Raw genomic sequence first — 25,199 nt, 5'->3', positions numbered from 1 at the left:
GTGCAAGAAGATTTCTTAAAATTAATTATTGTTGAAAATAAAACTGGTTATAATCTTTCTAAAGTAATACTACGCCAATTAGATGACTTAGGGCTCAATATAAAATATTTGCGTGGTCAAGGCTACGACGGGGGGGCTAATATATCCGGAAAATATCAAGGCGTACAAGCTCAAATACTAAAAATTCAGCATCTTGCTTTGTATACACATTGTGCTTCACATTGTTTAAATTTAAGTATATCAAAAGCGTGTTCTATAGTTTTGATTCGGAATGTTGTTGGTAACATACAGGAGGTTATAACTTTTTTCCGCGCGTCACCAAAACGAATGTTACAATTAAAGACTACATTAACGAACGTGTTACCTAATTCTAAATCATGTAGACTTAAATCTGTATGTGAAACACGCTGGGTTGAACGACACGATGCAATTATTCAATTTCTGGAATTATACGATATTATTATAAATTGTTTGGACGAACTTGGAAACTCTAATGAGGAAACTACGCTCACTACTAGTAAAGCTAATAATTTACTAAATTGTATGTTGAAATTTGAATTTTTAATTACACTTCAAGTTTTGGCAGAATTATTTTCAATTACTTTACCTCTTTCTAAGCAACTACAAAATCAAAATTTGGAATATTTTCAATCATTGCAAATGGTTAATACTATTTTAGAAGAGTTTGAAAATAAAAGAAAGAACAATATTCAAAGTTTTAATTCGATTTATACCAAATCATTAATATCAGCCGATATGCATAAGATAGAAGTAAAAAAACCCCGAACGTGTTCAAAACAAACTAATCGCGAAAATATATTGACCAACGACCCAAAAGAATATTTTCGTTTGACCTTATACTTACCATTTTTGGATTATTTAATATCGGAAATTAAAAATAGATTTGTAGGTCACGGCCATGAAACGATTATGCATTTACAATATTTAATACCATTTTTTTTACTCGAAAATACAGACATCGAAAAAATTATTGAATCGGCCAAATTTTATGTTGATGATCTAATTGGATCAATTGATGAAGTTAGAGGTGAGGTTACTTTGTGGAAACAATTTTGGAAATCCCAATCAGATAAACCGAAAACTGCTATAGAATCATTTAACCATGCATCTGCATTTTATCCGAATATAAAGGAATTGCTAAAAATTATTTGCGTTATACCAGTTACCACTTGCACTGCAGAAAGAACATTTTCTTCACTTCGACGAACAAAAACTTATTTAAGATCAACAATAGGAGAAGATAGGTTAAATGGACTTATGCTCCTTAATATTCATAGGGATATTAAAATTACTACAGAAGAAGTTATTGAAGAGTTCAGTAAAAAACACCCGAGAAAATTACAGTTACAATATATATAAGAAAAAACAAATTAATGTTTTTTTTTTAAGTTTATATTTAATAAATATTGAATACTGACGATTGAAATAAATGTGGCATTAATAAATGTAATATAAAATAGAACAATAAAAAGGTATGATTATTATTATCATTTTTTTTTTTTTTTTTGAGCGCCCCCTGTTAAAATTTCCTGGATCCGCGCCTGAAATACAAATAATTATAAAATAAATATTATTGTACAAATATAATTGAATAAACTTAAACAATAATAAAAATGAACATATAATAATATTAAGTACTTTTATAATGTTAAAATAAAGAATTAAAAAAATTAATAGGTATATAATACAAAACCGTTGTGTATTAAATACGTTCACTAATATTTAATACAAATAGTGATTTTATCCTACGATTTTATTATGATTATACGAGTAGATGACCACGCGTATCTTGTTAATTTATCGCTGTTATTTTATTTTATCAACTCGTTATATTAAAGATACACAAAATACACCTTATCTAAATAGTAAAATATTGTACTGTATTTCATATTTTTGTGAGCTTATATTAGTACGTCTTTAGCAATAGCTAACGAAACGTGTGTGTCTGATTTTAAAACTAAATTTGAATTAAAACGTAATGAAATTACAAAAAGTGAATATAGTGCTCTAATAAGTATTATAAGATACGATGAACTCATAAAAGAGGTAGAACAAGTGAAGGTCAATTCAAAGAAAACAACGAGCGAATACAGGAGACTAAATAGATTTGACATACTCACAATCGGTGAGTCTAAAAAGTTAATAGTTCCACCAAGTAAAACCAATGGTGACATTATTTATTTTGTAAAATGTAATGAAATGTTCGATACATTGCACATGGCTCATATAAATTGTGGTTATGGTGATCGAAACCGAATGGAGCATTCAATAAAACAAAAATACAAAAATATTACCAGGGATATAATTTCATTATATTTACAGTTATGTGAAATATGTAATAAAAAACATGCTCACCCCAAAAAAGGTTTAGTAATAAAACCAATTTTATCTAAAACTTTTAATTCTCGTGCACAAGTTGATCTGATAGATATGCAAAATAATAAAGATGGTGATTTTAAATTTATCTTGGTTTACCAAGACTATTTTAACTAAATTTGTTTCTTTAAGACCTTTAAAAACAAGAACTGCAAGCGAAATTGAATACAATCTTATAAGTATTTTTTGTATACTTGGAGCTCCGTGCATACTACAATCAGACAATGGTAGAGAGTTTTTTAATCATATTATAAATTATTTAGTTCTAATGTGGGATAGTTTAAAAATAGTACACGGGAAGCTACGTCATTCGCAAAGCCAGGGGAGTGTTGAGCGAGCTAACAAGAACATCGAAAAAATCATTTATGCTTAGATGGAAGAAAATCAATCTAGAAAGTAGAGTGCTGGCATCAAACAACCTCCATATAAAGCTATGTTTGGAAAAAAGTTAGTCTTGGATTAAAAATGTCATTTTTACCCAATGATAAAATGAACAATGTAAATAACGAAAATGACTTACTACAATTTGTAGAAAATGAAAATGAAAATGAGGTATTAATTGAAAATAAAAATGAAATGTTTTTAAATGAAAATGAAAAATTTTTAGTCAATCTATCTGAACAAAAACCAAATTTCAAAAAACCACGGCAAAAGGCTACTGATGGATTAGTGGCGTAAGCAAAAAAAAAAAAATAAAATTAATGAGTGAAAATCAATTTCCTAGTCGAAACGACAGTAAAAATTTCAGTGCCTTGTGTTGATAGATGAAAAGTCGATGCAAATAATACGCTAGGTGTTATATTAAGTGTTACTGATGATGGATCCTATAAAATAGGAATAAAAAATGGAATTTCGTCATCACTTTATGCCAGAAACCAAATATTTCAATGCAAGGAACAATTTTTAACAATGATGTACCAAATATCGAAATACCACTTAGGACTGCTAGTATTCAAAATTCATTAACTGGAGGACAAGGGTTTATTTTTTGTTCTTGTAAAACTAGGTGCACTACGAGACGATGCACATGTAAACAACAAAATGTTTTGTGTAGTTCTAAATGCCATAGTTCTAATATGTGTAGCAACAAATAAACAAAAATATTATTTTTTTATTATTATTTAAGTGTATTCAATTATATTTATACAATATATTATGATTATTATTTTTTTGTATTAAATATTTGTGAAGTTATTTAAAACATTAAAGTTTAGCCCAAGAGAGGTTTAAATGTATTAATTAAGTTTATTCAATTATACTTGTACAATAGTATTTATTCTATAATTATTTGTATTTAAGACTCTACGGTTTTGCATTTAAGATAAAAGTCAGTATACGGTTTTGGCGGTTTTGCCCAAATGAGGTTGGTCATAACTAGATTTGTCCAGTTAAAAGCCGAAATATGACATGTTGCCCAAGGATTGTGGACAGTTCGCGTTTTGCCCGAGCATTTCTGGGGTTTGCCCGATTTCGGCTTTTGCCCATAATATATATAACTAATTATTTTGGAATCTGGTTAAATAAAATTTTACAAAACAATAAATAAATTCGTATAAAATATCACCTTAAGACTTTGATTTAATTAATTTATTATCATTAAAATACATTTTTTTTCGCAATCTATTGGTGAGCTTTTTTTATTGGCAAAAAATAATGACTTGCGGAGAGTCTTTCATTCAGTTTGAAAGATTTATAAATTTTTAATTTAAGAAATGTTGCAAATTTTTATAGTTTATTTTATTTTTTTTTGAATTTTGTCAACATTTAAAATTCAAACACTTTTAAAAAAAATTATGTTCTAATGAGTTTTGATATTTCTTTTTTTTTAAGTAAAAAAATGTACAACAATTTAGTGTTTTACTTTAAATATTAACAGATAGTAGAATGATTAGCAACACATAAATGTCGTTCTTTTTTAATTTTTTAGCAGTTATTTTCAATTATTATTATTATATTTTCTGAGGTGATATTATTTAGCTTATTTCAAAGTATACAATTTCTCAAACTTTAAATTACGAAAAATTAAAAATATTTTTAACACTAAATACATTTTAAATAAAAGTACTTTACTACATTTGATTTTATAAAATGATGTATGTTCTATAATCAATGTTACTTACTAATATTCAAAATTGTTCTGAGTGTTCTTAATAATAATAATATTTATTTAATAATATTGATATTAATATAAAATTTTAATAATATTTATTCTTAATAATATTTTTATTTATGCATTTGATAAAAACAGAATAATTCGATTCTTATGCTCAATTTAGGTACATAAATATTATTTAATTTATTAATATAAATACTGGATACCAATATCAGACGTGATTTGATTAATAACATTTAATATGATTTAAATTCTTTATAAAGAAAATACTGAATTTTCCCACTGAAAAATATACTTTCCATGTTTTTTTTTAACTTTGACGCCAGCAAAACGCTTTCAAATAATTTTAGGTAATTTTTTTCCATGAACATTTATTGTAGAAAGTAATTTTACTTTTAACCCAGTGTTTCATCGTCCTTTTTACTTCTTTTATAGGTATATTATAATGCGTGTCGTGTACTGGCTACTGGCTGTTGTGAGCGCGTGTACATTTGTGTATGTGTGTGTGTGTGTGTGTGTGTGTGTGTGTGTGTGTGTGTTATACCTATATACATATTTGATATATATATTTTTCATCGTTAAAGAAGTAAAAGACGGGGTTGTTATCAAAGAGAGTATCATAGAGTGGTAACAAGCATATAAAAAAAAAAAAAATGGAATTTTTAATGAGATAGAAAGAATCGCACGTTGTTCAACATGAAAACGATTTTACTTGCTATAAAACCTACTTTATAAGGTCTACATGTAATACAAATGATTGAAAGTGTATTCATACATTATTATTTACACAAAATATTTAATTATTCATCATCCCAAAAATAGTATTTCAATTTGAAACATCAAAAATATATATATTTTTTTTTTCATAACATGAAAGTAAAAATCATTAACTACTGGATTTTAATTAATATTTCAAATAATTTTACTAAAGTGTATTTTATTAAGCACTTGTATTATATTTTAATTGTAAGTAATTACAAAAAAGAGATACACCATATCCTATTTAAATTAATTCAATTTCAAAACTCAATGGGTTATGTAGTCGTAAATTATTTAACTATTTATTACATTTTATTTTATACTAAAATAGGTAACCGGATATAAGAAACATGGGTAAAAATAGGCATATTGTTACATTTGCAAACCGTGAATACTTTGTATCAATAATCGATCTATAATTGACAAAGGAAACTTTGTATTGTGAGTAAAAACTGATAATTAATCGAAGACATTTTGTACGGTGAAAAAAAAACTAGTGAAAATTTATGTGGTACACTTTTTACTATTTATATCAAGAATATGGTGAGAAATTATTAATTTTATGACAGCAATTGACAATATTTTGATAAAGATTTTGACAAATTAATCAGTATAATTTCAGAAATATTTGGTTATACACTGCATTTTTTTCATTTTGGTCCATCCAGAGATGTTGTGTTTATTTTTGGATTTTGATCTTTTGATCTCAAATTTTCTAATTTTTTTTTTTTTATTTTGGTCTTGAATGAAAATGATTTTTTTTTATTTATCTTATTTAATATCCTAAAAAAAATCAGAAAGATTCAATGGTTACAATGCAATTAGTTTCAGCTCTCTTTGAGCAAAACATTCCTACATCAAAAAATCTCCTTAAAAATCTTTTAAAATGATAAATATTTAAAAGAAATCTAAGTTGAGTTTATACTGCTTAGAATTATTTTTTTCTTTTTCAAGCTCTTTTTTTTCACGAATTTTTCTTTTTGTGCTACCATTATTATGTTAGGATGATGTTTTTTTTTGCCTTTCATATTAAATTTAAAACAAAACTAAAATTTTGAATTAATATAATTAATTAATTAAACTATTATTTATAGTATGATACTGATCAGTGCCGGCGCTAGGGGAGGACAAATGGGACATTTGTCCAGGGCCCCACGCTTGTTAAAGGTCCTCATGATTTTTAATTATCATCTTAATACCGTAAGAAACATTGACATTTTATATCAACAAATTATAAATATATATTATGCCTATCACCAGTTATTTGGAAACCAATATCTAAATTTAGTCATAGTACAAAGTACAAAGTAAATCGTTATCGATACGACGAAAGCGTAATATTTTGACGATACCCTTCGAGTAGGATTCCTACAATAAATAATAAAATTATTATTTATTTTCTCTATAGTTATTGTTCAAAATTCGAAGAAAAACAATATTTTTTTTAAAAAAATCCTGATTTAAAAAAAAGCTAGAATTTCGCCCCTCTCTGGGAACATAAAGGCTAAACCTATGTCCAGGGCCCCGCATACCTATCATCGGCAATAATACTGATAATTTACTGAAATAGATCTGTTACTTTTAACCAATATAAAATTAAAATATTTAACTCTTAATTAACCAGATTGATTATATTACATTTTAAATTTAATATCTATTTATATTTTGATTATGGTTTGTTATTATTTTTATACTTCGTCATATTTTTACAGTTATTATATTTATGTATGTAAAAAATATAAAATTTTGCATGTGAAAATAAAGTAAAAAATACATTCAATTAACCTCTAACGCAAGAGTATAGATTATTTATAGGGGGAGGGGGGTTTAAATTTTAATTATTATGTAAAAAAAATGTTGACTGAATACTACACAGCATATATAAATGGTTTAACTAATTAAGAATTGTAACAAAATTAAATTATTATTTTCTTATTTTTTTTTCTTATAATTATTATTATAAAAGAAGAAATATCATCGAATTAATCTGATATTATCAGTGATGCCATGTTGACCTTTTTCATTTCAATCTGACTGACATTTTTCTAGCCATTAATTGCTTTTAACTAGCTTAGTTCTGGTTTAAGTTATATATAATATATTTTAATTAATTGTTGGTGTATATAAGTATAATATTACACAAAAACATTGATATCATGAGTTTTTCCCTTCGTTTTCATTATCACTCCATATGATATACTATATTTATAGTTGTTATCATAACAAATTATATTTATCTGTAGTTGTTAACTACAAATCAGATTTATATTCATATCTAGTTAATAGTTATCACTTAACACCTTGAACTAGTATATCTTAGTTCGTGACACGATAATAGATTCGTAATTCAAAAGACTTTAATTCACTATTTTAACATTTTTTAGGTATTACCTATTTATTTAGTTTTGTTATTTTTATTACTTATTATTGTATTTATTTACTTCTTTGTTGTTTTAATGTTGGACTGTTCAGAACATTAAAATTGAATAAACTATGAGTTATGATCATTTAATATCTTTATTGTTTTAATAATATTAATTGCTTGTTAAATATGACAAAAAGATTAATCGCTTTACTAAAAAAAAAAAAAAAATGGAAATCTCCAACAATTTTAAAAGTATTAATATTTTTATTTTTGCTTTAATATGTTCGTTATTAATCAATTTTTTTTTTTTAGCTGATTTCTGGCCTTTTGTGATAGTACTCATAGCTTTTTAAAAAAATTATAATTGGCAACACTGGATACTATTAGTCGCGATTATTCAATTGGGTTAGACACACGTACTTGTTGTCCCTTATTTAATGTTGTGTCAATTTATCATTTTTAAATATTAATTAACACCGTTCTATTTTCTTCATCGTCGTTTTCATCGTATTACCGGACGACCTTAACTGTCGCCCGTACCAGCATGCCGCTTTCGCCGGGCCACAATCGGTTCTCCCCCTTGTCATCTCAAGATGGTAATGACAAGGTTTCTACGTCCAAGAAAAGCAAAGCCAACTCTCCCGTATCATTGTATACACAATCAAAAACGTATAAATATTCTACGGGTAAGTCACTACCTTTATCGCATTTTGAAAGCACGCCATCTACGATTTCACTCAAAAATTATACTACGGAAGGTACTTTAGAGACTAAAGATAGTCTAACTAATATACAGCTGAATATTAATATACCTATCTCGGACCCCGTCTCTTCTATATCAGGCGCAAAGCAACTCAACGCGCATGAAACATTTTTCAGTGACCCCTCACATGATCATTTCGTCTACCGAAAACATAAATGTTGGTAATCTGCATCCTGTCAAGTTAGGCAAACTTTTCATTAAAAACTTAAAAGGTACTACCAGCATATTACTAATCGGTTCGTATAGAGTTAAAATTACGTTTGACTATTCACATAATGTCATTATATGCCAATTTTCTCCATGGCTATCTGAAAACAACTTCACGGCTAATATTCCAAACTTTTATTTATAGTTTTGGAGTCATATACCTCGGATCTGTGTGTTTTCGAGGACGAATTCTGGGAAGGTTTCGAGTGCCGCTACAAAGCTGTTGAATTTCGCCGTATCAATATCAAACGGGATAACATCCTAGTTCAAATTTCTGTCACCTAAACTCCCTGAAAATATTTGCATTTTCAAAGTTATTCATATAGTTTCCCCCAGCATTCGTTTACCAGTCCAGTATATACGTTGCCTGAAGTTAGGGCATACTCAGAAATACTGTCGTAGTAAAGAAAATTGAAGTCATTGTAGTGAATATAATCATTGCATCGACAGGTGCGAAATTCGTCTAACTACTGCTCCAAAATGTTTTAATTTTAATTTAAACCATATTGCCTCCGACCGTTCCTGTGCTTAATGTTCTACCCAAAAGGACATCAAGAGGATCATGGTGGTAGAAAACAAATCATTTGCGGAAGCCATCCAAATCAAACGTTTGGGTACTATCCACAAGGGCCACACTCTTGCTGATGTCGCAAACCCTTTTAAAGGTGTTTTTACAAATTCTTTTACGGTAAAAGAAGCCAGCTTCACCTCTACTCAATCCTCATTACCACCTCTATCAAACTTTCAACCTAAATGGAAGAAAAGAATGAATTTAATTTCTACAAATAACAACTTTTCTCAGTATTCCTCTTTCGTCCAGTCTCAGAACATTTCACCAGCCTCATCAAACGGTAGTTATTTCAATTTTGTTGACCAACCGGTCTCGAACGCTACTAACTCCAACTTTATTCATTCTCTTTCTGATCAAATTACCTTTGTATTACTTATATCATCTGATTTCCAAACTAGCTCCCCATCTGCTCTTAAATCTTTAATCGAGTCTTCTTTATATACATTTTTAACACTTAAGTCAGATGATGATAAGACGTTCTAACAATAATCCTCCTATATTTTCAGATTATCCATCCAGCACTGCTGATCATTTTAAGATTCTGCAATGGAATGTAAGAAGCATCCATTCTTGTTCTTCAAACTTAGCTTCTATTCTTTTCTCGGAAAAATTCTCGATTGCTCTCTTATCTGAAACCTGGCTTTAGCCTGATCAAAAGTTTTCCCTACCACATTTTAAACTTATTAGAACGGATCATGTGAACGGTTATGGCGGCGTAGCAATCGCCACCCATCATTCCATACAAATAAAAAAAAATTTCCGTCAACAACTCCTTGAATATCAATTTATCTCGCCAATCCATCGACTTAGTTGGTATTGAGGCGTTCATTAACACCAAACACTCCATACAATTATGGTCATTATATATTCCTCTTTCTTTCAACCCTTCTATTGGATGACTCAATGATATATTTCAACTTATCGACCCTATGTCTATCTTAGAAGGTGACCTGAATGGCCACCATCCATCCTGGGATGACAATAATAATATAAACCATCGCGGCGCCATAGTATTTTCTACCAGAAACAACTTCAATCTGAAATTGGACAAAGGTACATAACATGATATATTATAAAATATAGTGATAGTTGGTATGCCTGTACAGTGGTGTATTTACGGGGGAGATCAAGGGGATCAATCCCCCCATAGGTTATATACACTCGATTAATTATAGTCGTTACTCGTTATAATTTGACGATTGTTATTTAAAATATTATGATCTGCTGATTTGATTGGAAATACAATTCCTCGTAAAAGAATTACAACTAAACTAACAAATCGAGCGAACCCACGAAATATGACGTCTGATGAACAGTACTTTAGAGTAACTCATATTTTTACCTTTCTTGGAAAATTTTATGTCTGAAGTTAATGATCGTTTTTAAGCCATAAAAATATTTTAAGGGGTATGTTAAAGATACTTCAACATTCAGTTAATAATTATAATTATTTTTCTGTTTCTAAATGTTATCTATTTTTCTTATTCATAATTTAAATTGTTTGTTACTAGGTTTTGAATGCTTATTTCGTTCAAAGTTTTCTGACGAAAACAGGAATTAAACATTTGGTTGATTTATATTCCCCCACAATTGATAAAAATAATATTATTGCTGAACTCAAGAAGTGGAAATTGAAATTGGCTTCTAGTAACTTAAACCTAACTAAAAATGGATTAGAAGCTTTAGACAATTGCGATGAAGAAGTATATCCAAATATTAATTTTTTATTAAAAATATTTGTTAGTTTGCCTGTTTCAACAGTAACTCCAGAAAGAAGTTTCTCTAGTTTAAAACGCCTCAAGACCTATCTGCGTAATACAATGAAACAGGTTTAATATAATAAAATTATATAATAATAATAATAATTATAAAATATAATAACATTATTTGTTTTAGACACGTTTAAATGGATTGTGGTGACGTAAACAACGCACCGCGAATCGTCCAAGTTGTTTACAATTTTTTTGTTTAAAATTGTCAATGGATAAGGGGAAATCCCATGTTCTAGAATATGCGATGATTATCTCGTTAAGGTAATTTCGAGAATGTTATAAACCAGTGATCTTCAGCCGGTAGGTCGTGACCCAATTTTGGGTCGTGTAAGCTTTAAGGTTGGGTCGCAAAAAGTTTTCTGTTAAAATTTAAAAAAATCATATTTATATATACATTATATAATGTATGTTATATGGTATTGCATAAAAATGTTTTCGGATAAACCCGAAACCGTACTATTTTATATTACTTTAAATTTGTAGAAGATTAGAATGAACACTTTTTTCTCAAACACTTATACTTAATTGGAAAAAAAATCCTCAAACCAATATGCAACACATACCACTAATCATTAACTGTCGAACACATAGTGGTGGAGTGTACATAATTTACCTCAATACGCACTGACCTGAATACTCCATCCAACATAGTAAAAGTATTTAGCGAAAAACAAACTATGAAAATAGTCACATTATTAAGTATCACAAATATTATATTAGTAAATCTTAATTCACATCTAACTTTACCTATATAATATTTCATATGTAATATTGTAATTTTAAATCTAACACATAACACATCAAATGTGTAACTTCTAATATCAAATAGTATTTGCTGTTGAAGCCTCAATTTTCAAATAAAAGAAAAAAAAAAGAATGAACAATAAAATGAAGTGATAGCTCGACTTAATTTATAAATCTCATTTACATTTCATATATTTATAAACTGCATTGTGTTAAACTGAGCTGAGGTGGAGGTATTTCGTGTGAAAACAGTCCGGAAGGACAAATATGGCACTCATTTCTTTTGTGTATCAACACATATACATTTTTCGGTATCATTACATGCATTTTTTTTTTTGTATCATTACTTATATTAAAAATTAAATATTTCCTAAATAGGTACATAAAAAATATAAATTTTGATTTATTCAATTGTAAAAGCACTTCTAAAATGGCATAAATTAAACAATTTTAACTTTTTTATTTGGTTTTTAAGGCTAACGAAATTTACATGGGTCGCGAAAAATGTTTAATAAGAAAAGTGGGTCGCAGGTTATTTAAAGTGGGTCGCAGATATTTTCAAAAAAGGTTGAAGACTATTGTTCTAGACCAGTAGTTCTCAACCAGGGTGACATGTCACCCTTGGGTGACATGGATATAATGTAGGGGTGACAAGAAAACTTTGGGGAAAAGTTTAAAAATATAGAATATTTTTCGAAAATAATCGTATTATTGTAACGGTAATCATGTGATTGCTACTACAGTCAAATAACGCAATAATTGTTTACACTAAACGGCACAGATACCGCAAAATTCTTATCTTTGTATTATTTATTTCTAACTAATTTAATTATTTATAGTTAACACTATATATCCGATAAATACGTTCGTTCGACGTGCGACAACGCTACGTTATCTGATACGTGTCAGTTTTTCTACAGTCACTACGCACGACTATTATATACTTTACTGATTACTGTGAATTATTATTTCAAGCTGGTATAAAGTGTTTATTATTTTAGTTAAAATTGTAATTCTTCATTTTAAATTGTATTAAATACTATAAACTTTTTTAAGTATTTTTAGTATATATTTTATTATACTTAACCTTGACAGTGTTGTATTTTTCGTTAGCGAGTGCAGGTAATAATAATTTATTTGTGAAAAATCGAAAATATTATTATTAAATATTATTTAATATTATTATTATTTTGCTATAAGTATGGATGGATTTATTACTAGGACCTCGACACTGATTGAAAGCTCACCATCAACTTCTGGAACGTCAAAACAGAGTAAAGACTCACCATCAACTTCCGGGACTTTAAAAATGAGTGGGAATTCACCATCAACTGCTCGGCCGTCAAAACAGAGTAAAGGTAAGTGTCGGTTATACGATGAATCTTATATATCCATTGGTTTCACATGGTGTGGTCCAGAAGATGAACCTATTCCCGAGTGTATCATATGTGGAAAAACATTTACCAACGAATCGATGGTGCCCAACAAATTAAACAGACATTTTATTAAACAACATTTTCACTTGAAGTGCAAAGATATTCACTATTTCAAAAGACTTTTAAGTAGCCAAAAAAAAGAAGCAATCAAGTTCACAAAAAAAAGTTAAAATTTCTGAGAGAACTCTCGAAGCTAGTTTTGTTGTTTCCCAAATGATTGCTAACAACATGAAAGCGCATACTATTGGAGAAAATTTAATCAAACCTGCGTGTAAGGAAATGGTGCGAATAATGATTGGAGATGAAGCGGCTCTTGAAATAGATAAGATACCGATGTCTAATGATACTATTACTCGTCGCATAAATGATATGTCTGTAGATATAAAACAACACACCGTAGAAAAGATGAAACTTTCTCGGTTCACACTTCAAGTTGACGATTCAACTGTTAGCGACGGAAAATGTTACATGATAGGATTTGTTCGTTTTGTTGTTGGTTATGATATTATAAACCAGTTTTTGTGTTTGAAAGAGTTAAAAACAAGTACAAGAGGCAAAGACATTTTTGAAACAATCAATGTTTTTTTTGAAAATAATGGAATATCGTGGAGTGACTGTGTTGGAATTAGCATTGATGGAGCTCCAAGTATGACCGGGAATATCAAAGGGTTTGTTACACTCGCTAAAATGAAAAACCCATTAATCGTTAAGACTCATTGTTTCATCCACAGAGAAGCGCTAATGACAAAAACGTTGGGTAGTGATCTCAATTCTATTTTGATTAATGCTGTTCGTATTGTCAACTACAATAAAGGAAAGCCCTTGAAAAGTAGGATTTTTGCCGAAATTTGTAATTCAATGGATGCTGGTTTTACAAATTTGTTGTACCATACCGAAGTGAGGTGGTTATCAAGAGGAAAGGTCTTAGCACGTCTCTATGAACTTAAAGAGGAACTTTTACTGTTTTTCATGGAAGAGGACAATGAAGAATTTACAAGTTTTTTGGAAGACCACGATTGGATATCAAAATTTGCGTACTTGGCTGACATTTTTCAGCATCTTAACCTAGTTAATTCTAGTTTACAAGGGCCATTAGAAAATGTTTTAACATCCACCGACAAACTTTCAGCTTTTCAAGAAAAATTCTCCATTTGGTGTACAAACTTGGATCAAGGGAACACAGCTATGTTTCCACTTTTTACAAGTCAAGAAAACTCTAATCCTGAAGTTCTAGGAACCATAAGAAATCACTTGCAGGCCTTGCAAATGTTATTGAAATATTATTTTCCAGATTTGAATGTGAAACAGTATGACCGGGTTCGCAACCCATTTACATCATTGGTGCAAACAGATGACTGTGAATTACAACAGGAAGCTGTGGAACTAAAAAACGACCGTACGCTGCAACTAAAATTTAAAGAAATGTCGCTCAACAGCTTTTGGGTAAGTCTCCACAATGAATACCCTCGACTATCAACGAAAGCTACTGAAGTGCTACTTCAATTTTCGACATCCTGGCTATGTGAACATGGATTCAGCGCGCTCACAAATATTAAAGCAAAAAAACGCCAAAGACTTACAAAAACAACACTAGAAGACGATATGAGACTCGCTCTATCAACTATCAACCCTCGAATTCCACAACTATGTAAAAATCACCAGGGTCAAATTTCTCATTAATTTTTAGATTTTATAGTTTATTCAATTATTATATAATATATATTTTAAAAAATCTTAATTATTTTTTTTTCAATTTTAAATTTAAATGTTTATTTAACAGTAAAGCAAAAATAAAATTTTCAGTTATTATTTTTCTGCGTACTATATTTTTTATAGCGCTTGTTTTTTATATAACTAATATTTTGATGTTAGGGAGACGTAGTGTTGAGTGATCGTGGATGAGGGTGACACGAATCCAAAAAGGTTGAGAACCACTGTTCTAGACAATCGACGCCGATATATATATACCGGCTGGTCAGACGCTCATTCAGTCAGTCCGTGAGTACAATCCGCGACACACCGTGAATTACACTCCGCGATATATTCGGCAATTCCTCCGCAATTGTAACGCGTATCGATATTTGTACATACATATTTATATAATATAGTGTCTATTTTAATTAAATTAAATTGTGAGTGATTTTTATTACTTAAATCCCACAGGATTAACACTGTTGTCAATTCATCGAGACATACGCTTATCAGTTATAGATGAATTATCAAAAAAAGCAAGAAAATTAGATTTTGTATTGTAATAACAAATAAGTATTCGATTTTAGGTTAATAAAACATTTAATCTCAAGTAATGTGTTGTATATTATAATTTTGGCAAACATAGAAAGTATATTTCATATCAATAAGCTTTTATAATTCCTGGAAACTTGGGGGGGGGGGGATGTAGCCCCTCTCAAGTTAGTAATTACCGTAAAAATTCATATTCCCCCCCCATGACAAAAACCTAAATACGCCACTGCTCCTGTATGCAAACTACACAGGTTTATTTTTCGGTGTTTGAACGCAGCGTTTGTAAAACACGTTGTGTCTACCATCAGCTCTATACCAAAATTTATTTTTGATTGTTGTTTTATATTGCTTAAGCTGGTTACATACTACACGTTTTAGACGGTAAACGGTAAATTTGTACGGTCCATTGTTTGAAATGCATAATGTGAACACTTTGTACCAGTGGCGCCGAACACTATGCTTAAGTCAGGCCATGGCTACATTTTTAAAATGAGACCGAAGTTTAGATGGGCCGATCTATGGTTTACACTTTGCAATATTCTAACATTGCGATTATTCTCACGAGGAATGCCGAACGGACACTGTCGGTCTGATTAGTTCGTGCAAGAACGGAACGGAAACGTTCAAGTGTGAATTTCCTAATCAAAACACATAATAAAACATTTTGCGGAATTGTACGGTACGATGTTTATCGGTACGTGTCTGACTAATATGAATCATGTTTAATATTTATGATTTGATAGCACAAATTATATTTTATGTAAAGTAAAAATATAGGTTTGAGGCGGCTGGGTTGCCGTTGTATTTTTATTGGCCCGAGTAAAATTTTAAAAGTTCGGCACCACTGCTTCGTATGGCCGGCTAAAAAGGTACATCAGAGAACGTGAATACTTTGTACTACAATATACATAAGTATATACATATTACACATGCATAGTGTCAATTAGAATTTGAAAAGAATGTTATGATGTGGGTATCGATCGATAACTAATTAATCAAATAGTTTTAGACACGTTAGGTTTTAAAAACGCAAATGGTTCCGCAATAATGTGTACGCCTGTTGTGTACAAACCATAGACTTAATTTTCGATATTTAAATGCTGCGTTAGTAACGCGTAGTGTTATAGCTTACAATACTAACAAACGAATGTATGCACATTCTACAGATGTTAAATCACCTGTGCTAAAAGTATTTAAAAGTGCGAGTACACTGCTAATGTTAATATTGAATTTAAATCAAAAAAAATTAATATGGAGTTTTATATTTTTTCAATTTTGTTAATTTTTAATTCAACATTTTACACCTGTTCTCAAAAACGTAACAAATCTGATCCAGGTATTTATTGATGATTATATTATACAGGGTTATTCAAAATGATTCATCTGATTTCAAATGCTTGGATAATTTTATTTTTTATTTTAAGAACAATATGTTATACATTAAATAAAAGAGAAATATGTCAAGTTTAACTATAAATATGTTACCTATAAATATTCTATATGAGTTCCTCTGATCACACGAACAACATCTAGCCGATAATCAATCTCATTCCATATTTTTTATAGCATATCTTTTGTAATTAATTCCAATAGATACACAGATACACGTAGGATGGCATGTGATTTTTCCTTTGCCCAAACACCCTGTTTCTTTAAACTGCTAATACCATTGACGTATGTTCTGAGAAGTCGATACATTGATCCCGTAACGATGGCGAAAATCATGTTGCACGGTTCTTACCAATTCACATTTTGAAAATCGCAACACACAAAACGCTTTCTGCTGTTCGGTTAACATACGATTATTTGCATAAAATAATTTATTGCTTAAAATCAATAATTGTAAAACAAACAATTAATGACATTCTAAAACTTGGGTATACCATCTTTCAATTGGTATATAATTTAATAAGATAAAATGTATAATTACCATTTTATAACTATTTAAAATCGGATGAATCATTTTGAATAACCGTGTATTATGTATTATATATGTATTATATTATATATTATATTTATATTATATTATATTATATCTATTGGAAAATATAACCCAGACAGCAAAAGAATATTCTTATAATGTTGTAAGAATGTTAATTATAAAACAGTAACATTTAGTAAAATATTTCATCAATGTTATGATAATATTTGTAGACGTTACTGTAACATTACTATAAAATTATTTGGCCGCTAATTTCATGTTATCCTAACGACATAATATCAATATTATCATAATGTTGATCACATACTATTAAGTTCATATTATTTTTAAATATTTGACAAACATTTTAAACAAATAATATTGTAATATTATAATTAAAATATTATAACCATAAAAGAAAATTTTTTTTAAAATATTTCTTTATTAGCATTGGTTTTGAAAAGATGTGCGATTGTAGATAAACAAACAAATTTTACTAAAATGCAAATTTGTTTACTCTCAAATAGCACATAAATATATGTATATTGCATATAAATTTATAGGTTTAATACATTGGAATATCAATATTTTAATATATGTTTATACAATTTAAATATTATGATTCTACATTCAAAATTCAAATAAAAACATAACGAACTGTGGAGTATATCATATAATATTAACTACATTATATATTATAAAAAGTAAATAAAAAATTGTCAATTTAAAAGATACAATACTAAGATTAAAAAAAATGTTAATAATATAATAACAATATTGATGAATATAATTTAACGAATAATACATAACAATTAATATTAAATTGAAGAAAGAATTCTGGAGAGTTTTTCTTGTTTTCGAGATAGCTTTTTTGATACGAAATGGTGCATGGGATAGCCAAATTCCTAGCAAATTATCAATTTCTTTTTCGGGAACAACACTGTACTTTACATTTACTCTTATAGCATCTATATAATGTACAATAATAATATCTTAGATTAATAAAATAAAATGTAGCATATTACAATGCTTAATAATAATAATAAATGTCAACTACCTATAGTAGTGATAATTCATTTCATAGTTTTTATTGTAATTTGTAATAAGTCAAAGTTTAATATGCTTTACCTATAATAACTCAATAGCAATTTGAACTTGAGAAACACAGCTTTGATTTAAATCCATATAACGAATATTCAGATAGCAAAACATCACTTAACATTCTTGATACAATTCTTCGAACACTATTTCCAAGATCAATAACATCAATTAATACTGATAACTGAGTAATCTAAAAAATAAACATATTATGTTACAATACATTTATATAATAGAGAATAATTTAAAGAGTTAAAAAGTATAATACCAATGTATTTTTAAAGTTTTCATCAGCCTTAATTTTTGTTTCCAAAGATTCTAATTCACCATGAGTTTTAATAGGAAATATACTATCAAGATTTATGATATTTTTGGCTGAAGTATTTTTATAAGCCATTAATGTATTAATACTAATACTATTGATTGTACAATACTTAAAATGCTACCAATGTCATATTTTACATTTACTAAAGTATTAGTAATAAACCATTGAAAATCTGTCAAATCAATTAAGTTTATCAGAAATTAGATAGGTATAAATACAGTAACTATACAAGTATAAATTATTATACTAAATAATGCACATACCATTAGATATATTTGACTGGGTTTGAGAAATATTAGTATCTTGAGGCAATTTCAAAACATCAGCTGTAGTACTAGATTCTATATAGTAATATATATAAAAAAAGTTTATCTTAATTTATAAAAGAATATAAATATTAGCATAGATAAAGACACAGATATATATTGGTATGTTAAAACTTTATGAGTTCATTTTTATTTTTTATAGTGATGGCAAACTAAAAGAAATTATTTATTTATATTAATACTTTTGCTTATACAATTAATCATAGGACATACTATGAAGTTTTTAAATCTTATTTTTTTTTTTTAATATAAATTGTATATTTTGGGTAACATTTATTAGATCATCATGATTATTGAAGTTAAAGAATACGTTTATAATCATAAACTATCATAGATTTTATTACCTGAGTTATCAATCATTTGATCACAAAATAATACTTTTTTAACTTTGATACTACTGCGATCAGAACTTGTTTTATATAATAATTGTGTATCTTCGTATTTTTCAACTGTCCAAGTTCCAACAGGAGATGGAATTATATGTTCTGTATTGTCAATAAGTTTATTAACTAACACAGAGGCATTTTTTACAGGAGTTAACAATTAATACCATCAATAACAGAGTTCCCTAAACACAAAAAGTTACAGTCAAAAGTTTAAATATATAATTACATAATGATTCCTAGAAAATATATATTACATTTTTTAAAGCCAAAATAACATAGTAATACAACTAACAATAAATTTTCAATTTTAATACAATGCTTATTATACCAACATAATGCCAACACTTTTAAAGATTAAAGAAAAATCAACACATATATCAAAAGATAGATATATAAATATTATATTTAAATAAAACAAATCAAAATTTATGAGTCAGAATTAGATTAAGTTCAACATTAGACTATTACATCTAATATTATGTATAATGGTGATAAAAATAATGTAATAGATAATAATATTAATTTATATAATATTCATTTATTAGCATACTAAGTCGAACAGGGTTTAAAACTTCTTCAAAATTATAGTGAAAATTCAATGGTTACTTTTAAATGTTGGTATCTATTATTTTTTTTTAATATACTGAATTTTATTTCCATAATTCATTTGATGTTTAAATTATTTCTAGTTTTCATATATAGTAGTAAATGTATATTATATGAAATAGTTAATTACACGTTTAAATTAAATAAAAATTTGGTAAATAATTTTATTTTATTTTATTATTCTAATATACACCTAATTATTGATAATATGAAAAAATATTTATACTTTGGCTTTTGTCAATTTTCCAAAGAGGATCTTTGTCTGAGTCATAAGAGGCATCATTGGAATTATCAGAAGATTCAAAATTATTTATTTCTTTGTTTGAATTAGCTGATTGAGAAACATCTAAAAATATTTAAAGAAGAATACAAGTTATTACATAAAACTATAAATGCATTAGAAAAAGAACATTTTGAATCTTACCTTGATAACGAGGAAGACAGCTAACTAAAAAAAGGAAATAGGTAATTGAATTTATGAAAATTTTAAACATTTCATTTAATTATGTACCTACTATTAAAAATATGTTGATATTTTGAAGTAATAATTAATAAATTTATACTAGCTAATATATATACCTATATCTATCCTATTTTATTTAAGAGCATTAATTACACAACTTTGATTCACTGATTAACACTATTTACAATTTTATTTACAAATTAAAATTTATTTAAATGTCCATATGAATAATGGGCATGGCTTACTCCACTATGATGAAGTACCATCATTTTTTTTTTAATATTATATATTATCCAATATTTGAGTCGACTAGATAATTTTTTTATTTTAAATATATCAATAATTGTTGAATTAATGGGATCTTCAAAATATGGTAATAAAATGTTGAACTTTTTTTTAATAAGCATGATAATACCATCTTTTTGAACAAAATTCATACATTTGACTACTTCTCCATTTTTGGTTAGTATAAAACTATCACTCTCTTTTTTAATTTTGATGGTTAAACTTTTAAACATAAGAGTGTAATATTGTGGACCTGTTAAATTATCAACCAGTGGACCGTTATCATGAAGATGTTTCGAAACTGGTTGATTGTCCATTAATGGTTTATTACTTGAATTATTTATAACACATTTTTCATATTTTTCATAATATCTATTAACAATTTGTTCTAAAGGTTTTTCATTTTTTCTAAGATTAGATTTTATTTTTTTCATATAATTTTCAAAACCAAATGCTAAACAATTGTCAAGGGGACCAAATAAATAATAATCATCACATAAGTGTAATAAGGCATGGACACTGTGTGATACAAATTGCTGCCCATAAATATTATCAAAGTTCTTGACAAAAAAATCCAACAATTCTGTGGCATATTGAAGAAGAAATGTTCGGTCAAGACTTAACAAAATTAACATTGCAATATTTAATACCATAAAATTGGTGTAAATTTCTTCACTTAAAATGGTTTTTAAAACAACAGGTCCAGTGTATAGTAAAAATAAACAGAATTCAGTAGATTTCCAGCGACATACATCTTGAAGACATCTGCTCTTTCTAGAGAAATCAGATGTAAGAAATGGATTGATTGCTAATAATGAAGTTGATATTTCATTTATTTTTGAAGACCGAAGCCTGACATTTAATGGTCTTTTAATCCAAAGGTTGATGAGTTTTTTTACAAACACCTAAGCAGACCAAGTGCATGTAGTCAAGCGAAAAAGATGTTACAGAGTTAAAACTTTGTAATTCAAAAAGAATAGAAATTTGATTTAAAATATGATATTCCTCATCCTCAGTATTCAGATATGCATAGTGATTTTTATCAATTGATTTTATTTGAGAATAAGGAAAACAAACTCGATTGCATATATATTCTCCCTCTATAGTGCAACGAGTACATGAAGAAAAACCTGTGTAACCTTTTACTTTTAAAGCAAATGCTTTGCAGGTGCATCACAACAAAATAATTTAATATTTACTTTATTATTAATTCCATTTATTATAATACCTGCGGTTTCTAAATGTTTAGCTTCAGTTACAAAATCAATTAAATATTCATTACTATCTTTTGGTTTTTCAATTCCCCAGTATAGGCCAACAAGAAAAACAGATTTTTTTGGTGGAGGTTCAACCATAATGGAAGCTAATATGGGCCAAAATTGAGAGCTGCTACTTTTTGAAATTGGTAAACCATCAATTCCAATGGCAATTTGAATATCTTATACATTTGTTGGGGCATGTAATTTAATACCTCTTTCTAAACCAAAATGATGATAAACTCCAGGACTGACAACTCGATTTTCTTTAGATTTACAAATAGGAGTATTTAAAATTGTTCGACAATCGATTGGTAGACTATTGAAACAATCATGCATTTTTAAACCTTTTAACAAACCATTTACTGCATTATGAGGAATTTTAAAGTCTATTGCTCAAGCAGCTATAAATTCTTGAACTGAAAATTGTTTAGATGAATTTATGAATAATTTCTCTGTATTAAATATACGCGTATCTGTAGGCTCATAAGTGTTGGTAACTGGTAATGGCAAATTAATTGTAGTATTTGATGGAAAATTATTTGAAATATTGTATTGATTGTTAGAGTGGGATATTAAGTTATTATTTTCAAACAAAAGTATAGGATTTGATTTATTTATTTCCAAAACATTTTCTGGTGGTTCATATTTTAATGAATTTGAATGTGAAAGTATTTCCTTGACAACATTTATCTCTTCCCTAATCTTTCTTCTCTTGGTGCATTCGCTCTCTATTTTTCTAATAGACATTGTTATACAGTAGTCACTTCCAAATACAAATCAAAACCTACCAAAATCATATTTATTATTAAAATAGAAAATTGTATTACTATTCTAGTCTATTGGTTAGTTTGTAAGTACACCTACCAACAAAATATTAAATAAAGTAAAATATATTTTAATTTGTTCTTATATTGTACAATGTACATAAATAACCTATGTACGTTTCATTTTTTTTATTTTATAAATTAATTCAGTTAATGATTTATTTATTCAAGTTGAATATTATTTAAAAGTATGTAGTATGTTAAGTATTAATGTTTTCATTTATTGCTAATTTGACAAAGGTACTTACAGTTTATACCTATATAGGTACATGGACATAGTATAATTTGTATTCACCTATATTAAATAGCACATTCATAAACCCATATGGCCATATAACAGCTTTTCTGTTTTGGAATAATCATCCAATTAGGAAATTAGTAACAATTAGAATGAATAGTTACTAAAATGTTGAATTTGGTATAAATTAACAAAGACTTGAATTTTTATTATAATATTCATAGTAGGTATGACAAATGACAATTACATTCAATGTCTTTATGTCTTTTCAACTAGGTAAATATATGTATTGTAAATATTGGTGTGTAAAATATATTATAAAATATTAAGTGTAAATATAATAAGTAGTTAAAAAAACATAATACCTAATATGGACTTAAACTCATTTAAATGCCTTAAACATGCTTAACACTATATTAAATTCTAGTTAGTGCTTGAATTGAAAAAAAAAGAAGCGAAATTTAAAAGTAGGTACATACCTATATAAAAAAAAAGGTAGGTACCTACTCTACAACCCTCAAAGTAAAACCCCCATTGTATAAAATATAGGCTATTAAGTATATAAAATATAATATATATTATTATACATAAAGGTAAATAGTAAACCTCGTAGTAAACTATAAATCTACCACAAAATTAAATTATTCTTTTACAGCATTACTAAAATATCTTAAACATTACAATTTTAGTTTGTGGTAGGTATCTACAAACTATATTTTTGAATACCAACAATGTAAATACCCATGTTAAAACCTACCACTATACTATGAAAATATAAAATTAAAATGTTCATTAAATAGAAATTTCATTTACCATAAACAAACAGCTAGAAGACACGTAGACAGTAGACGTATCACGTATGTATTAATTATAATCGAAATTTGAAAACTAAAAATAATAAATTAACAAATCGCACAGACACTGAGACACAAGTAACAACTGCACAGACGCACAGTGCGCAAACAACACAATTCAGATTTAAGACAGCATGACAAATGGCAGCATTTATTGTTTCATGGTTATCCAGTGTCCACTGTATACCTAGTCACGAAATCTAAAAATACATTTTTTTGGGTAAATATGAACTGCATAATAAACAGCTGACGTACGCGTTTCAACACCATCGATAATACTAAGATAAGCATTTTTATTTATATATAAATAAATATATTATTAATATACGTATTAGTATTACGTAGTGTGTACACGGTTTACCATCATAATATAATAAACTCATAAACCCTTGAATTATAAAAATATCTAAAATTCAAACAATTGAATAATGTAAAATTAAGTATTAAGTATTTAATACAATATATATGTATCACTTTATTATAGATATTAGATATGCATTTGTTATTCGATGTTCGACAATTGCTGTTATAATTTAATAATAGAAATATTATTTGAATAGGAGAAGGAGATGTCCGTGTACGTGTACCTATCGATCAAGTATACAAGTCCATAGGGCATAGACCCCAAACTAAAATTATGTGCAGACGTGCAGTACACTATAGTAGATACTAAACACACTATATAATGTAATAAATTGTAATACTATTTCTTCTTAATTTTAATTTGGATTCATTAATTTATACACATGATAAAAACATTTTAAGTGCTTCATATATTAATGTGTGTAGTTCGAAAATATATATTTAAGCCTCCACTACAGACTACGAGTGAAAAATTAATTTAACGGTCACCAAGGGGACCAGAATAAATGACTGCTATGGAGAGGTAGTCTCGTCCCTAATAGAGTTAATAAATTTCTAATATATAATAGATATATTAAAATAACACTCGATACATTCGAAGAGACCAATATAATATATAGACAATGTTGTGGTAGTAAATAATTAAAAGTAAAATGTAAATCACATAACATATTATTCTAATTTTTTAGGTCGTATAGTATCTATAACGACGCCTGTTAAACATTATTAAAATAATTCCTGTATAATATTTTAAGCAAATATTTTTAAAATCACATTTATTCAAAATTTCTAAAATAATAAACATAAAATGTTATAGTAACTTTTAAACTATAAGAATTAAAACTGAATATTATGGTAACGTTTAAAAAACGTTTTTCAT

At 27.7% G+C, this 25,199-nt stretch overlaps 3 protein-coding genes across 5 annotated transcripts in view; 2 read left to right on the top strand and 1 right to left on the bottom strand.

Annotated features, from left to right (window-relative positions):
- Positions 1-12,754: 12,754 nt before the first annotated feature.
- LOC112692452 lies at positions 12,755-15,029 on the top strand. Its single transcript, XM_025567130.1, has 4 exons — positions 12,755-12,813; positions 12,892-13,049; positions 14,419-14,570; positions 15,000-15,029. Exons 2-4 carry the CDS (start codon positions 12,893-12,895, stop codon positions 15,027-15,029), a joined length of 339 nt encoding a protein of 112 aa, XP_025422915.1. The 5' UTR covers positions 12,755-12,813; position 12,892.
- A 1,578-nt stretch (positions 15,030-16,607) lies between these two features.
- The window catches only part of LOC112692322, a 41,045-nt gene continuing 32,453 nt past the window's right edge, over positions 16,608-25,199 (top strand). The window contains exon 1 of the mRNA XM_025566953.1: positions 16,608-16,707. Coding sequence (XP_025422738.1) covers positions 16,623-16,707 — 85 coding nt within the window. The 5' untranslated portion in view covers positions 16,608-16,622. The remainder of the gene's footprint in view (positions 16,708-25,199) is intronic.
- LOC112692323 lies at positions 18,077-24,135 on the bottom strand. Of its 3 annotated transcripts, XR_003149404.1 has the most exons (8): positions 23,916-24,135; positions 20,458-20,481; positions 20,260-20,379; positions 19,386-19,609; positions 18,979-19,056; positions 18,659-18,887; positions 18,421-18,583; positions 18,077-18,260 (listed from the first exon to the last, which is right to left on the bottom strand). XR_003149404.1 is itself a non-coding variant. In XM_025566954.1 (2 exons), exon 2 carries the CDS (start codon positions 21,432-21,434, stop codon positions 20,697-20,699), a length of 738 nt encoding a protein of 245 aa, XP_025422739.1. In that variant the 5' UTR covers positions 21,435-22,824; positions 23,916-24,135; the 3' UTR covers positions 20,619-20,696. The 3 variants fall into 3 exon arrangements, 1 of the variants encoding a protein (XP_025422739.1); XR_003149405.1 differs by lacking the exons at positions 18,659-18,887; positions 18,979-19,056; positions 19,386-19,609; positions 20,260-20,379; positions 20,458-20,481; XM_025566954.1 differs by lacking the exons at positions 18,077-18,260; positions 18,421-18,583; positions 18,659-18,887; ... (2 more) ...; positions 20,260-20,379; positions 20,458-20,481 and adding an exon at positions 20,619-22,824.

The sequence above is a fragment of the Sipha flava genome, unplaced genomic scaffold (assembly GCF_003268045.1).
Source record: "Sipha flava isolate LNK unplaced genomic scaffold, YSA_version1 73_pilon_pilon, whole genome shotgun sequence".
Taxonomy (NCBI): domain Eukaryota; kingdom Metazoa; phylum Arthropoda; class Insecta; order Hemiptera; family Aphididae; genus Sipha; species Sipha flava.
This window is presented reverse-complemented; position numbering and strand designations above follow the sequence as displayed.

What these genes read in the sequence shown, in the direction of transcription:
- LOC112692452 (XM_025567130.1), top strand. Translation starts at nt 12,893, where the DNA reads ATGGATGGATTTATTACTAGGACCTCGACACTGATTGAAAGCTCACCA. An exon ending in GCCGTCAAAACAGAGTAAAG is followed by an intron (nt 13,050 to 14,418) that starts GTAAGTGTCGGT and finishes ATTATTTTCCAG; the next exon opens with ATTTGAATGTGAAACAGTAT. An exon ending in TGTCGCTCAACAGCTTTTGG is followed by an intron (nt 14,571 to 14,999) that starts GTAAGTCTCCAC and finishes TTTTGATGTTAG; the next exon opens with GGAGACGTAGTGTTGAGTGA.
- LOC112692323 (XM_025566954.1), bottom strand. Translation starts at nt 21,434, where the DNA reads ATGGTATTAAATATTGCAATGTTAATTTTGTTAAGTCTTGACCGAACA.